The sequence below is a fragment of the Squalius cephalus genome (assembly GCF_949319135.1).
Source record: "Squalius cephalus genome assembly, chromosome: 6".
NCBI lineage: Eukaryota > Metazoa > Chordata > Actinopteri > Cypriniformes > Leuciscidae > Squalius > Squalius cephalus.
Window position 1 is genome coordinate 36,897,088 of NC_137127.1, and position 16,943 is coordinate 36,914,030.

At 41.9% G+C, this 16,943-nt stretch overlaps 2 protein-coding genes across 3 annotated transcripts in view; both read right to left on the bottom strand.

Annotated features, from left to right (window-relative positions):
* Positions 1–16,943, bottom strand: part of spon1a (spondin 1a) — a 341,163-nt gene that overhangs the window by 150,597 nt on the left and 173,623 nt on the right. The gene's annotated exons all lie outside the window — the stretch shown is intronic.
* On the bottom strand, positions 1,476–9,715 carry LOC307160537 (uncharacterized protein; the record flags this gene model as incomplete). Its single annotated transcript, XM_079874696.1, has 3 exons — positions 1,476–3,066; positions 3,740–5,236; positions 9,630–9,715. 2 exons carry the CDS (start codon positions 9,713–9,715, stop codon positions 3,958–3,960), a joined length of 1,365 nt encoding a protein of 454 aa, XP_079730822.1. The 3' UTR covers positions 1,476–3,066; positions 3,740–3,957.

The window sequence follows — 16,943 nt, forward strand, 5'->3', positions numbered from 1 at the left end:
CCTCTGTCTGTGTTTACCACTTACTGAGTAAATGCATGTCAATGCACTTTAGAATGTGCACTGCCTGTCTCAAGTTGTTGTTGTTTTTTAATCCTTATTTATTCACTCCTATGCATATGCTCAGAGTCCTTGCCAAAAAATTAAGTTTTAGAACTCTAGCTGGAGAATAATAACCAAGGCTTTAAGTACACTCTGGGAAGATATGTTTAACCCTGATTATACTTGGTCCATTGCCTGTGTGGATTTTCCTTTTTAATTCTGCAAAGAAGTCTTAAGAAAGTTAGTTCACTTGACAGAAAGGAAACATATGATTTGTACAACAGTTTCCTGATCCTCATTAATTAATGTCATCATAAAATAATTGAACCGAATCGCCAGGAGCTTCATCAGTTTGGGTTTTAAATATACCGTTCCGTAACACAACAGCTGGCACTCTTAATTATCCACATGGAGCCCTGCATACATAAAATAAATATACGTTGATTAATGCCAAATGTGTCATTTCCTCATTCTGCACTTACATTCAATTACCTGTACATTGAAATGCAAATTATGATCAAACCATACTTCATGATAATTAATCAAAAATAAAGGCAAAATTACTCAAGACTACACACAGCCATCAGATTTAATAATACATTAGGAAAGGATGGGATATGTGAAATATATATTTAAAAGTAAAATTTCCAAGTGGAAAAAAGATTACTTGATGTTTCCTGTGAAGGCAACTTATTTGCTTCTGAAAGAATTTGAATTCAGACCAGCTTCAAATGCATCATAATGTCACATCTGGACTGGAACAAATTCAAGTGAGCTTTAGAGATAATCAAGCAACAAGTGTGTGATTGCTGCGCCACTAATGGCAGCACATGGAATTGCAAAAGGTAATGACTGTTCCAACAGGTTTCCCAAATGATTTAGCCATCTTCCATTGGTTGGACAAGAAGATCATCCTGCTCCAAAATAATGACACTGCTCAATGTTTCTGGGCCAGCTCGATTGGATTTTCCAACCAAAAAACAAACAAACTATTTTGAAAGTAGAACAAAGTCACAGAATTTGCACTTTTGGTGCGCACCAAACAAGTGGACCAATACCCCTGAAAAAGTGGGTCTCAGTCTGCTTCCAAACAAACTCTGCAGTTCGACTGAAATATAAACACAACACGGACCAAATACATTTTTTTAACATGGACCAAAGACATCTAAACAAACCAAAAACAGCACATGATGTCACACGATGCAACCCTAAAAAGGACAGAATGCTCAATCATACCAGCTTTTTTCTTATTATAGGAGAGATGTTGACCATTACATTTCGGTACTGGCGTTGGAACCTTGCAGCAGATCTTCATTTGTGTGTGCGACAGAAGAATTCCTGGCACTGACTCCTTTACATACGTTTTAAGTTCTAAACACATACAATGAGCACGTTTAGCCTAGCATATTAAAGACTTTTTTTATTTTTTATTTTTTATCTTGGGTCCAGTGTTGGGTTCAGTGTTAAAATGACTAAATGAAGTGAACAAGGACTAAATGTTTCATTTTCAGAATGAGCCTTATTGCCAATTATAAAACGGTTAGTTCCAATCCTTGATTCTGATTGGTCAATAGCTGTGCTTTATTCACGATAAAACACGGCTATGACCGCTTCACTCAACGGTTCTATTTATCACTGCGCCCTTAGCAACACCCTTAGCAACCACACGTATCAACATAGAAAAAAAAACGTAAGAATTAAAAAGGCTAAAATAGTAAATTTCGATTTACTAGGTGGCATGACGATGGATGAGTGGTTTGAGGAACAATTTGGAGAGACTTCTACAAATATGAACCGTCATGCTGAAGTGCTGAAATGTAACACTGATACATTCGAGAAGACTTGTGCTGTAATAATACCGTGACAAAAATACTGTGCTGTAATGTTTCCTGTCTTGTGTTTCCCTCGTCTTGTGTGGACTTTAGTTATTTCCTGTTCTGTGTCATGTTTTGTAGTCCTTTGTAGTTTTTCTAGTTTATTAGTATCCCCAGGTGTTTCTAATTAGCCACACCCCCTTGTTATCTTGTTTAGCTTGTTGGTCCCTGTGTATTTATAGCCCTTGTGTTTCACTTGTTACTTTGTCAGTTGTTGTACATGTAATGGTTGCCTCTGTGATTCCCTGGTTTTGTTCCTTTGAGTTCCGTGTTCCATGTTTCTTGTTACTTTATTAAAATACCCTGCGTTTAGATCCTCGTCTTCACCTGTCTTCCTCAGCACATTACAGAACAACTGACCAAGCTATGGATCTAGCAGGTATTATCTGGAACCCATTGAGCAAAATTTGTTCAATTTATCAAGATGATCGCAGCATCGAAAATTATGTGGAGGAGTTCCTTTTTTATAGTCACCTCGTTCCTGGTAACGATGCTATGCTAAAGGACTGTTTTTGGAGTGGACTAGAACAGGACATTAGCCTACATTTACCAGAGGAAGACCCCAGCTGGACCCTGGTACAGTACATTGACTTTGTCCTGCAGTTTTGTGGTTCCCCCTTCACTGTAGGGGAGGTGGAGAAGAGTCAGGTCACGTCTGCCGATCCAGAGACTGTTCACGTCACGTCTGCCGATCCAGAGACTGTTCACGTCACGCCCGCCGAGCCAGTGTCTTCAGACAAGATGGCCGACGCCGAGCCTGTTCACGTCACGTCTGCCGAGCCTGTGTCTTCGGACAAGATGGCCACCACAGAGACTGTTCACGTCACGTCTGCCGATCCAGAGACTGTTCACGTCACGCCCGCCGAGCCAGTGTCTTCAGACAAGATGGCCGACGCCGAGCCTGTTCACGTCACGTCTGCCGAGCCTGTGTCTTCGGACAAGATGGCCGCCACAGAGACTGTTCACGTCACGTCTGCCGAGCCTGTGTCTTCGGACAAGATGGCCGCCACAGAGACTGTTCACGTCACGTCTGCCGAGCCTGTGTCTTCAGACAAGATGGCCGACGCCGAGCCTGTTCACGTCACGTCTGCCGAGCCTGTGTCTTCAGACAAGATGGCCGACGCCGAGCCTGTTCACGTCACGTTTGCAGAGCCTGTAGGCGTTTCTCAATGTCAAGGAAGGATCCTCGGAAGCCAGAATTCCGAGGATGCTACGTCATCGACATCCGTCGAAGGACTGTTCCAATGTCGAGGCTCCTCGGAATTTCAACCAAGGACTGAGTCCTTCGTTCGAAAAATATCCCATATACAGGAAAGGATGCATATGAGTAGACTTCGCGCTCTTCACGCTCTCAAATCACCCACAATCCTATGCGCGCAGCTTTGCTATCTTGTTAAAAAAATTCAAAATGTTAGACGTTAACGGACTAACGGAGTCGGAGCGTTAATATGCTTTCAAATGTAAATATATTTACGTTACCAAACATTTGTTTAAAAAAAATAATTACATCCATTATGTTATGGATCAAATTGACCTGCACTGTTTAAACACACTTGACAGTCAAATAATCAATATGATTAAAAAGGAGTTTATTGATTTAAAAACGATTATATTGCCCGAGTGAACAGAACTGCGTCCATAGCAACGCTCTGTTTTTCATTTTCACTGAGGTAATGACGCACTGACGTGCACTTGCTAGCCTGTTCCAGAGCCGTTGAAAAACCATAGACAGTAGAATGCTGAAGAGGAGCCTCGCCTAGCCTCTGAAGGAAGTGACTTGGAAGGACCAGTCCTGCCAAGGAAGTATCCTTGACATTGAGAAACACCTTGTGTCTTCGGACAAGATGGCCGCCACAGAGACTGTCCACGTCGCTTCTGCTGATCCAGAGACTGTCCACGTCGCTTCTGCTGATCCAGAGACTGTTCACGTCGCTTCTGCTGATCCAGAGACTGTTCACGTCGCTTCTGCTGATCCAGAGACTGTCCACGTCGCTTCTGCTGATCCAGAGACTGTTCACGTCGCTTCTGCCGATCCAGAGACTGTTCACGTCACTTCTGCCGATACAGAGCCTTCACCACTGGTCCCGTCCAGCACAGAGCCCTCTTCATCGCTGGTTCCGTCCAGCTCAGAGCCCTCTTCACCGCTGGTCCCGTCCAGCACAGAGCCTTCACTGCTGGTCCCGTCCAGCACAGAGCCCTCTTCATCGCTGGTTCCGTCCAGTTCAGAGCCCTCTTCGCCGCTGGTCTCGTCCAGCACAGAGCCTTCTTCACCGCTGGTCCCGTCCAGCTCAGGGCCCTCTTCGCCGCTGGTCTCGTCCAGCACAGAGCCCTCTTCATCGCTGGTTCCGTCCAGCTCAGGGCCCTCTTCGCCGCTGGTCTCGTCCAGCACAGAGCCCTCTTCATCGCTGGTTCCGTCCAGGTCAGGGCCCTCTTCGCCGCTGGTCTCGTCCAGCACAGAGCCTTCACCGCTGGTCCCGTCCAGCACAGAGCCTTCACCGCTGGTCCCATCCAGCACAGAGTCTTCTTCGCCGCTGGTTCCGTCCAGTTCAGAGCTCTCATCGCTGCCCAGCGCCAAGCCCTCTTTGCCGCTGGTCCTGCCTAGCTCAAAGCCCTCTTCGCAGCTGGTCCTGCCCAGCTCCAGGCCCTCTTCATCGCTGGTCCAGGACTCTTTACCGGGGAGCCTCCCCAAGAAAATTTTGGGGGGGGGCAATACACCTCCGGACCAGTCTGATCCGCCAGGACGGCCAGGACCGCCAGAGGGGTGGTCTCCTGTTCCGCCGTGGCCGCCCGAAGGGTCTTCTCCACCGTGGCCGCCCGAGGGGTCGTCTCCCCCCTGGCCGCCCGAAGGGTCGTCTCCGCCCTGGCCGCCCGAAGGGTCGTCTCCGCCCTGGCCGCCCGAAGGGTCGTCTCCGCCGTGGCCGCCCGAAGGTTCGTCTCCGCCCTGGCCGCCCGAAGGGTCGTCTCCGCCCTGGCCGCCCGAAGGGTCTTCTCCGCCCTGGCCGCCCGAAGGGTCGTCTCCGCCGTGGCCGCCTGAAGGGTCGTCTCCGCCCTGGCCGCCCGAAGGGTCGTCTCCACCCTGGCCGCCTGAAGGGTCGTCTCCGCCGTGGCCGCCTGAAGGGTCGTCTCCACCCTGGCCTCTCGTCCTGTCACAGTCTCCAGGCCCTCTGCCGTTCCATGGGCCTGGCCCTCCATCCCGCCCCCGGATCCGCCTCCGACCCACCACCCTCCTGGACTTTTGTTTTCTGAGGAGTGTCTGGAATCCACTCCTTAAGTGGGGGGCTATGTAATGTTTCCTGTCTTGTGTTTCCCTCGTCTTGTGTGGACTTTAGTTATTTCCTGTTCTGTGTCATGTTTTGTAGTCCTTTGTAGTTTTTCTAGTTTATTAGTATCCCCAGGTGTTTCTAATTAGCCACACCCCCTTGTTATCTTGTTTAGCTTGTTGGTCCCTGTGTATTTATAGCCCTTGTGTTTCACTTGTTACTTTGTCAGTTGTTGTACATGTAATGGTTGCCTCTGTGATTCCCTGGTTTTGTTCCTTTGAGTTCCGTGTTCCATGTTTCTTGTTACTTTATTAAAATACCCTGCGTTTAGATCCTCGTCTTCACCTGTCTTCCTCAGCACATTACACGTGCAGCAAACCCAATGAGCAGTGAAATGCTTCGGTGACTGGTGTAGTGAAAAGGGTTGCAGCATTGATTTTAAACAAATCACCAAGACGGAACTCAACGCACTTCTCTGTGACTTCTACAGAACTGTCAGAAGCTCCAAAGGCGAAAAATATGGGATCAGTAGCTATGTAGCGTTACGTGCGGGTCTGAACAGATTCCTGAATGATCCACCTTTGAGTTTGTCCTGGTGTCTGATGAGAGACAGCGAATTCACCTCATCCAATAATGTTTTCGTTGGAGTCGTAAGGACAATGAGAAGAGAGGGTTGTGATAAAACGGAGCATCACACACTGATTTCTACTAAAGATTTCAGCACCATAAAACTGTCCGATGCGCTTAATCCCAACACACCTGAAGGACTCGTAAACAAAGTCTGGTTTGACGTGCAGTTACACTTCGGACATAGAGGAAAAGAGGGGAAGCGAGGACTCATTCCAGACTCATTCCGCATTTTAACAAACGAAAATGGTCTAAAGTATGTCACAATGAGCTTCAATGAAGACCAAACAAGTAATAAAAACTCAGTGAGTGTTTTAGCGCAATTTTCTGACGTCATGGGATCACAACACTAAGAGATAGTAAATATTTTCCTGGATTTTTTTGTGCGTTCCCGAGATTAGACCTTCCTTAACATAATGCCGAAAACCCGAAGTCTCTAGGTGGTCTGGTTGAGGAGTAGATAGAAGTGCAAGATTGGTGCGCACAGACAAAACAGAAATCATGAGTTAACAATCGCAATTTTGTCCGGTGGAAAATTGCGCTAAAAACCATAAGGACCCACATGACAGAAATAAGGAGAGCAGGCGTGGCTTCATGTTCCAACAAACTGGGAACCCACTTTGTCCCGTTGCCTCTCTAGAGAAGTACTTTTCTCTTCTGCCATCTAACTCCCCTGCTTTTTACCTTCACCCCAAAAAGCAAAACCTCTCTAAATGTGATTGGTACGTAGATCACGCAGCGGCACATAAATCATATTAGCTATTTAATTTGTGTTAATTCTTGTTGTGTTAAAGTTTTTTCTCGTTTTTGACTGTTGCAGGTACACAAGAGAGCCAATGGGTGTGAACTACCTCGCAACAATGTTCCTGAGAATTTGTAAAGCAGCAGGCACCTCCAAGGTTTACACAAATCACTGCCTTTGCAGCACCATGGTGCAGAGATTGTCCGATGCTGGTCTCGATTCGAGGGAAATTATGTCTGTGAGTGGACATAAGTGTGAAAGTTCACTACAGAGCTACTGGAGGCCAAACTTAAAACAAAGATTTTTAACAAAGATATTTTTTGTTGTGAAAAAATAAAAAGAATGAGACAAAGTTTGAGAACGGTTTGTTGTTTTTATTTGAGCTTTCATGCATATTACACATTGGAACGTTGTTGTTCACGGTCAGGGACTACTCCGCTTCGCGTTGTGCCTAACAACGCCCTTCAGCCGTTACTTATTCACGATACAGCACAGCCTCTCGTACCTTATTGCTTACATATGCTTAGACATACTGTACAAAGAATTAGTCTTAATGACAGAAGCTTCCAGTGCACAGACAAAGGCCTCGTTTGCACTGCAGGTCTTGATGCCCAATTCTGATTTGTTGCCTATATCCGATTTTTTTTGACCATCCGTTTACACGTTCTTTCAATTGTGACCCATATCCGATTCATGTGTTTACACTTGCCATACTATCTGAAACATCGACCATTTTTTTATTTTATATGATAAAAATGGTGCTTATGAACCTTGATTGGTATGGCAAAACAATTATATTTGTCAGTTAAAGATTTGGGTGGGTTTTTCTTGGAGTGGGTGGGTTTTGGTGAGCTTTTGGGCTGGACATCGTCGACCCAATCTGGCAACACTGGCTGAGGTCCTAACTGACACAAACACGGAAAAGAACAAACAGAGCAGGGCTCTGAATGCTCTTTCAGCTCTTCAGATAGCAAAATTCTGTGTGAAATGAATAGAAATGGTATTCTGTATGCCGAAATATTTTGCAAACGTGATAATAAATCAATATTTTTCCAAATGTAGCAGGGTGGAGTAACTCCACCTATTGGGAGATCGTGCGCATGCGTGTGGCTTATTGTCTGCCCTTGTATGGAGTATAAAGCCTGGTTTATACTTGACGCGTCCGCACGAGCGCGAAGGTGCGCGCGGCAAAAATGACGTCATTGCGGTGTGGGCGGTCGTGCGCGTTGGGTTCGCAAGACCCAATTTCGCCTGGCGGTGTGCGCGACATTATTTGTAACAACGCGTGCGGCGCCCCCGCATCCGAAGATGAACGACTTCGAGCCGAATCTGGCCGAGCTCGAACTTCTCACCACACCGGCACCCAGTTTGCACGTCTAAATGAGTTGCTTACATTTAAAAAATGAGCATACAATAGCATAAAAAGTATTTTTAATGAACATAAGGTCCATGTTTAATAAAAATGTTCACAAAACTTAATGAAATGTTTAGTGAAATTAGAAAATATGTAAGAGATCGTTAATTTAGTTATGTTTTATACACATTCTCATATCCATTTTGTTTTATTGTCACTAGTATCTCAGGGTTTACTGGGTTTTACACGATTCTTTTTGTAGTGTGGTATTGGTGGTGGTGTGCTAAAATAAACATTGTCACGTGTGCATAGCTTTCTTCTTCTCACTGCTGATTCCTGATGGTTTAGAGGACGATTACTCGAGTCGCCCCTGTCGTTTCAAAGAATAGTACAACGGCGAGCGCGTCAAGTATAAACGCCTCGTCCGTTCGGGGAGGTGCGCACGCAGTCTGCGGAGACTCGCGCTGCGGAGCCAGGCGAAAGTATAACCAATGCTGTGTTCCAGTCCAAAATTGTCATGCCCTCAACTCGCTAACTTCCCTTCGTCTCGTTCACTCGGATGTACGTCATTGTGAGTGCCCACTACTGGCGGAAACTGCAATGGTCTGAACTGGAACGCCCTAAGCCCTTGATCACTTGGAATCAGCTGTGGAGTTGATGTATTATTTACATGTTTTTCCCTTTAATAATTTGTTTAATGCAGCATCCAAATGTTTATAGGTGTGTTTGGGTTGTTTTAAATAAAAAAATATATATAATTAATATATCATAGAGTTGTCTGTGTGGTGGTGATTAGACGAGATATGTGGTGACGTCACAATCGTACTGCATTGTGGGACATATAGGTGCCTGAAGTGTACATTTGAAGCAGACTCGCTCCCTCGGTATGTATAATTATAGCTTTGTTGTTTAGTAATCTGTTACTCTCTTTTACATATTGTTGTTATGCTCTGCAGATCTGAGGGTCCTCCTTGCCTACTCAATGGGATTGAGCGTCAATATTAAATCGTGAAGCGTCTAATTGTGACTACGTTGCTGTTTTGCCTCTACGTCTAGTTTATAGTAACTGTGCGCACGTTGCGGTGTCGTTACGCACCTCGATCGGGGCTGGTGCGGCTTGCTGGCTGGTTCGTCTTCACCAGCTGCTACCTGCTTGATCCTTTGATTGTGCACCAGTATATTGAGTCTATTTTTATGAATGTTTATTTTTTTCGTTATGGTTCATAATTCACTCTGGGCATTGTAATTTATAACTGCTGAGAGTCTGCGTGACGTGTGTGCTTTTAATTTGTTTTCTCTTAAGATAAGTTATTTGTATTTTGTGTTTGTTTTCTTTTGCTGTGTTATACTTATATTGTCTTTTATAAGTTTGTTGGTTTTGTATTTATTTTCTTTGCAGGAGCTGGGGGTTTCTGGAGTGGGGAGGCTAGCTGTTATCCTGTGGTGATTACACCTTCCCTGTGTTTTCTTGCATCCAATCCTCACGTGTGTGTGCGGGCATGTGTTTGGGTTACTGGGGTTCTTCTAATTGAGGCAGCTAGTCCGTGTCTCCAGGTACCTCCGCTGCTGGTCAACTAGCTCAACTTAAATATAGGTTTGTGGTTATGTGTGTCTGGTACAGATTGTGCACGTTACTGTAAAATTGATTCTAAGAATCTTGCTGTGATGTTTTAAATATTTATATTTTCAATGTTGATGAAAATAAGTGTACGTCTCTTTTCTATATGACTCACGTCTCCTCACCCGTCCTTTGATTAACAAACATGTGCGCCCTTAGGGCTGTTATTCCCCAGTATTCTGGGGTGGCGTAGTCGACCATTGCCGTTATTGGCGTCTCCTCTGGAGTTGCCCCCTTCCCGCATGCCACACAAATATGCGCACCTTTGCTCTAAGAGATGCTGTTTAGTGCATGTATGTGAACACATATAAACCGCAGCAGACATGAGGGAATTCATATGCGTAATGATATTCTACTCAAAATATAAAAAAAAAAAATGGCAGATAATTATTTTGCATACCTGACATAAATTAAGAAATGAATGTCACTGCAACCCAGTTTTATCATAAACAGTGGTCAAATATCTGAGCTAGAGTCTTTAATCTTTCTAATGACACTCAGTTTGTCCGGAACAAGTAAGAGTGTGGGTGTGATATTTTAAAATGCAGTGAATATTGAACAACAATAATCTGGTGCCGTCGACAATTTTAATATATAATATATAATATTAATATACTCTACACAGGGCCAAGAAAATCTAGCAAGGACATACTAAATTGATCACAAGGTACAGCACATTAAGTACATCTATAATGTTACAAAATATTACTTTAAAAAAAAAAATGTTAACAGTTTCCACACACACAAAATAAATAAGCAGCACAACTGTTTAGCTGTTTTAAACATTGATTAGACTGGAGTAATAGCTGCTGAAAACAGGAATTAAATCATAAAAAATATGACCAAGATCCTTTAAACATGAAAATACTGATGTGATTAGTATCACTGCTGTAACCTTGACCTTGATCGTACTAAAGACAAGATTTCTAAAACAACTTAATCCATGAAACCACAGGTGGGGAAACTGTCAAAATAGCTATCTTCATCTCATGGGTTTAAATGCAGCAGCAGCCCCTCTGTTTCTTGTTGGACTCAGTGGGTTTTGATACCAACCCTGAGTCATGATCCCTCTCCTCAAAATATAATGCTTCCCTGCCCTTCCCAGGATATCCATGTGTGAGTCAGTGTCTATGTCTTTGCATAATGTCATTGGAGTGGAGAAGTTTTAAAGCCTGCATTTACCTACAGAATCACTTCCAAGGATGCTTATGAATATTAAAACATATATTAAGTTTTAATTAGTGGATGCGTTGAGGGCTTACTGCATATTTTAATTTGCTCTTGACCCGTTAAATGAGAACAATGCCAGCTGAAACCCTCTCTGTGGGCACTCAGAGCAGGGTTCTCTTGTCTAGGAAGAATTGGCCTGTCGTGTTGGAAAGCTGAGCAGATCAGCCATGAAATTAGTTCAAGGCAGAGTAAAACTAAAAATGAACTGTGGTTTAAATGTTGCCTCTGTGGTCATATGGTTTGGTCTGAGTATGTGTTGTTAAGCTTTTCTTTTTTTTTAATATAGGTTTAAAAAATGCATACTATCATACTACAAACTCAAACCTTTCAGTGTTCAGTATATTATAAGCACTGCATAACTTGCAAATTGTCAGTATGGATACCTGGATGACCTAGTATATTTGACAAAAGTACACAACAGCACTGCTTGGAATACTCTTTACACAATCAATGCGTTCAACGTGACCTTTAAATTACAGTGTGACAAATTATCTGTAAGCAATATCAGCCATGATCTTTAACATCACTTTGTTATACATTTGATCAGACCAAGAGATCAAGGTTTGGCTGGTTAGCAAATTCAATTAGCCCCTGCTATATACTGTATATGATATAAATACACCATATTGCTGGCAAAAAGCATTTTTCTTCACTGACATTCCAAAGTAGCTGTGAATTCTGACGAAATAATGTGTGCAAGCAACATATGAATTACAAATATTTTTGGTAACACTTTCTATGAAGACAATGCTTATAATTAATAATAGCCCCATTAAGTAAGTATTACTATTCTATAAATGAAGAGTTCAGATGAAAAAGCCTCTAAGTGCCATCTGATATTTTTTTCTAGAATGATCATTTTATAAAACTTGTATATTTAAGTTAAGTAATTTCACTGACATGACAATTAATAGGTAATTTGCATTGCCATTTAAGTGAAATTATTGAACTTAAATATAAGAGCTTGATCAAAATGATCATTCTAGAAGAAAATTTCAGATGGCACTTAGAGGCTTTTGCATCTGAACTCTTCAAATATAAAGACTCATTAAGACCTACACTGCATTATAAGAACAGTTGTAGTTACATTTATATTATTTTTATAATTACGTACAGTATAAGTCATCCATTTGCTTTTTCAATGTGCATGCTCAAAATCCATTATACACTGATTTATAATATAAAAATGTATCAAATATAAAATGGATCCAGAGACACTTGTTTGGTGTACCAGTGAGTTATCAATTATGTCTTTAATGGTTAATGTTTGCATTAGAGGTCATGAATGGCAATTTTGATTAGTTAAAATCTATATATCCTCAGCCATATGCAGGGTATTTCTTATAGCAGTTTGAAATTATACTGTAAAAAATATTGTTGCAGTGTTTTGCTAGTATGTAACAAAAAAAAAAAAAAAAAAACTTTTTATTAATGATTTATGTTTTTTTGTTTTTTTTATTACAGGAATTGTTGTTATTTAGATACATTTAAAAATAGACAACTTAAAATGTATAATGAGTACATTTTCATGATTTCTTAACATTTGCTTTAGGAAAATCGCATCACATGTTTTCACTTAACTTAAAGCCATCAATGATGCATATATAGAGATTAGTAACTATTATCGCTCACAATAAGTATTTATAAGAGCATAACACGGCTATTAATAACAATATATTCACTTAATTGACAGAAATAAATATTAATTTCTAAAAAGTCATTGTAACTATAATATAATAACATTATAGCAATGCAGGTAGAATCTTTATAAATACATTTATGGAACCATACGACTGATTAATTAATACTTATAAATCCGGGTATAATGGATTATGACCACTAACATCACAGCTTAGGACAATGGCATTTATGTCAGTACCCTTGAATTTTAGTGATGGCTCCACCCATTTGAAAAGATTTCACGTTGGATACTTCTGCAGGGCTTTCATGACAAGTGGGTAACTGCCACTGAGATTGCTAATGAAGGGTTTTCTCCAGGTTATACTCATTACATTAATCATAATACATATGTATAATTACATTATACATTAAACAAAGATTATTGGAATATGTTTTACTAGAAAACTTTCAGTCTTTGTACTTCAAAATTGTAAAATGTGCTACTTGCCATTTATTTGAGTTTTACGAGCAATTTCTGAGTGAATATTATTCTACACCATTTGTTTTTCAGTGAATTTGCATTATTCTGCCAAGAGCATAACTGCAATATTTCCATTATTTCATAATTAGGCTAAACATGCACATAATTAATCACTCAGTACTACTGCAAATGTGGCATACTTCTGTTTAAAATATTTACTGATGCATACTGCATACTTACACCTCATATTTAAAAAAACAAAAACAAATACTAGGCAGTGTACTGCATAATAATAATAATAATAATTTGTTACATTTAAATAGCGCTTTTTCTGAGACCTCAAAGCGCTTTTACATAGATGGGGGAATCTCCTCAACCACCACCAATGTGCAGCATCCACTTGGATGATGCGACGGCAGCCATATTGCGCCAGAACGCCCACCACACACCAGCTTACTGGTGGAGAGGAGACAGTGATGAAGCCAATCAGTATATGGGGATGATTAGGAGGCCATGATGGACAGGGGCCAAGGGACAAATTTGGCCAGGATGCCGGGGTTACACCCCTACTCTTTTTCGAAGGACATCCTGGGATTTTTAATGACCACAGAGAGTCAGGACTTCGGTTTAATGTCTCATCCGAAGGAGAAGAGACTGCATAGAGTACAGTATGTAATATGTTATTACTGCAATCTGAACAAATTCTTTTTTGGTGGCATATTGAATTGTTTGATTTAAATGGGACTAATCATATATATATATATGTGTGATCCTGGATCACAAAACCAGTCACAAGTAGCACGGGTATATTTGTGGTAATAGCCACAATACTACCCTGGTAATCTAGAGTTCTCGCGAGAGCACAAGTTGAATTTGCTCAGCGAGTTACTCTGGTATCGAGTAATGATGCTCATTAAATATGCCCCTCGATCTGAGCTGCACCAATCACATCGGGTTATCTGATATAGGCGGGCCAGAGGTGAGCTAAACAGATGACGACAGCGCTGTGACATCGAAGTCAATAGGCTTGTTCGACTTCATGCAGCTCTTCGCAGACCAATCGACGGCTGTCTTAACAGTGCATGACGGTTGGAATTTTTGTCCGACTTGATCCAGCGCCGACGCCACGTGACTGTGACGTATGCCATCAAAGTACCGCGAGAGCGATTCGAGAGTAGCCGGAGAACTCAGCCAGCGCAGCTTCTCAAGAGCGGCTGCACTGGGCTGCAGGAGCTCTGATGACGACACAGCTGTTCCACGATTGGCCGGATTCACCGCATGACAACGATCACGTGTGTTTCGTGTTTATTCAAACACCTTTAGTTCCTCTAAAGCTTACAAATCAGTTTTTTATAACAGTAAACACTCTTTTCATGTAGTTGCGGGAACCAGAAAGTTGTCTGACTTCACGTCTCCGTTTGCAGCTCCTCCCCGCCTGCACGCGGCTACTCTCGCCGATCGGCAGTGTTGGGTGTAACGCGTTACAAAGTAACGCGTTACTGTAATAATATTACTTTTTTCAGTAACTAGTAGTGTAAGGCATTACTCGTCTGAAAATGGTAATATTATTACAGTTTTCCCGAGCTAGTTACTTGCGTTACATTTGCCAGTAGCACCTTCATCACACACAAGGCACGCAACACAGAGAACAGAAGGGAAGGGGAGGAGGGCGTGAATGGAACAGTGATTGGTCTGGGTTTGGCACGAGGTATCATTTACCATCACCGATTTGTCGACACGCGGCAGTTAAGGCCAATCAGGGATGACTTCCCTAATGAATATTCATGAGTCTTCCCCTACCATCCTGGGAAAAAAAATATAGCGCCCCGGACGCGCGCGCGCAGCCCGTTCACTCTCACCGCCTTCAAACAACACGAGCGCTGTATTGCTCTCTCTCCCTCGCGCATATAGTAAAAGGTCGGAAGACCGGTTGTGTTTTATAGACAATTTTGCATATAAATGACTATTTATAGGGCTTGAATTACAACCTGAAACTGCGCATGCGCGGGTAAAACTGCTGTGGTGAAACTGCTGGGGTGAAACTGTGGCTCTGCGGCTCTGCAGACAGATATTATTGGGACAGATGGGGAAAAATGGAAGCGTCAACAACGGCAAGTACAAGTACAGTTGTTTGTAGTTATTTGTGCTAGATAGTGCCAGTCTGTTGTTGGCGTAATAAAGACCCTAAAGAACAATCCTCCTTTGTATGTTCTCCCTCCATCTGATGAATCTCAGGCAATTATAGAGTAATTAAGAAAAAAAAATTTAACTAGTAATATAACTAGTAATATAACTAGTTACTTTCTCCAGGGAGTAATAAAGTAAAGTAAGGCATTACTATTTTTGAGAGTAATATGTAATATGTAATATATTACTTTTTTGAGTAACTAGCCCCAACACTGCCGATCGGTTACATCCAGCCGCAGCCGGTGTCGAACACACCTATTAGTAAACATTGCAAGATGGCTATGGATGAATACCAGTTGTTTGAAACGGCTTAGGCCGCTACAATGAACGAGTTAGACTTGGCTTTTTATCTAAAACAGGAACAGAAGACGCCGCTCGAATCGTTCCTTTGCAAGAAGGACGTTTTTGCTGTTTTTCCGACCGGATACGGTAAGAGGATAATCTACCAGTTGGCTCCATAGACAGTAAAGGTTAGCTCCGCTGGTAGCTGGGGTTTATTGTTGTAATTGGTCATAGTGTTATCCAATTGCGAGCAGTGAGATTTTCAAATGCATGCTTGGTGCCGCCCCTCGAGCTGGCCGATTTTCATTAGTCGACGCCAGACCATTAATCTTTTAAATTTAGGTATGGATTTCCAGGCTACAACAATACATTGTATGGGTCAAAATGATCGATTTTTCTTTTATGCCAAAAATCATTAGGATATTACAGTTTTTCTCGATTGCTTAAACACTATAACCAGGCTTTTGAACTAAAATTTCAAAACCATAATGCCATTTATCAATAAGCACACCCATTTCACTAAACTATAAACACTATTCCCTGTTTTGACACATGAGTCAGATTGGTTGAACTGTCACTGCAAAACTCTACACACAAATCCCTTCATTTCTCATTGCTTAGACCATGTTGTCATATAGAAAGCACTAGCATTCAAAATTGTTCACTCAATCAGCACAGCTTCAGCTCAGTTAGCACACAATTATCCAGGTGGAAACACTAAGAGTCAAAATTTAACACACATCAATTAGAACCTTCAATAGATATATAAAAGGGCCCAAATCAGTTTATTGCGTTTTGGAACAATGGATCCAGAAAGACATGAAGGAAGAGATCGAGGAGGGATAAGAATGAGGAGGAGGAAGGGCAAGGATAAGAAGACAAGCAGTCTCAGATGAAATTCAAGCCACTCTAGTTGCCCATGTGTTAGTCAATGGTGTGATTATGAGGGAGGCTGGGCTACGAGTAAGGCCAAATTTGAGTCGCTTTACCGTCGCCTTGAGAGCCTTCAGGGAGGTGTGGTGACAAACAAAATTCTATCACTGAATAAGAGACAAACATTTCCAATAGTCTTTGATGAGGTTTATTTTCTTGCAAGAAAAGGCCAGCAGTCGTACAGTCACACAGAGTAACACAGAGTGTGACAGTGAAGGGAGAGCATCCTTTCTCCTTTATAGTCTGGACTCCCAGAATGTTATCTTTTCTAGGCAAATGATGGTATTTCAACCATATGTGGAACATTCTTAGACGTGTCCATCATATTGTATCCTTGAGTGGAGGCCCTCCTGTCACGTCCCAACACTCTTTACCATTCCAATACAATTCGAATTCCATATTAGAATATGGTTTGTGTGAGCTCTTTTACTGTCATATGTTGGTCACACACATCTTACTGTAAGTAAATATAAAAAAAAAAAAAAAATTGAGGAGAGAGTAAAAAAAAAAAGAGTAAAACAGGAAAAAAATATATTTTTGTGTGTGTGTGTTTTCTGTGTATGAATAAAAATGTGCCAATGTATCCACTGGTTGTGTCTTTTGTGTTCATCATGTGAAAAGGTTTGTGAGGGGGGAACCACACGCAACATAACTTACCAGTTTTGGAAATGTTGTTTTGAATTTATTGCACCAGTG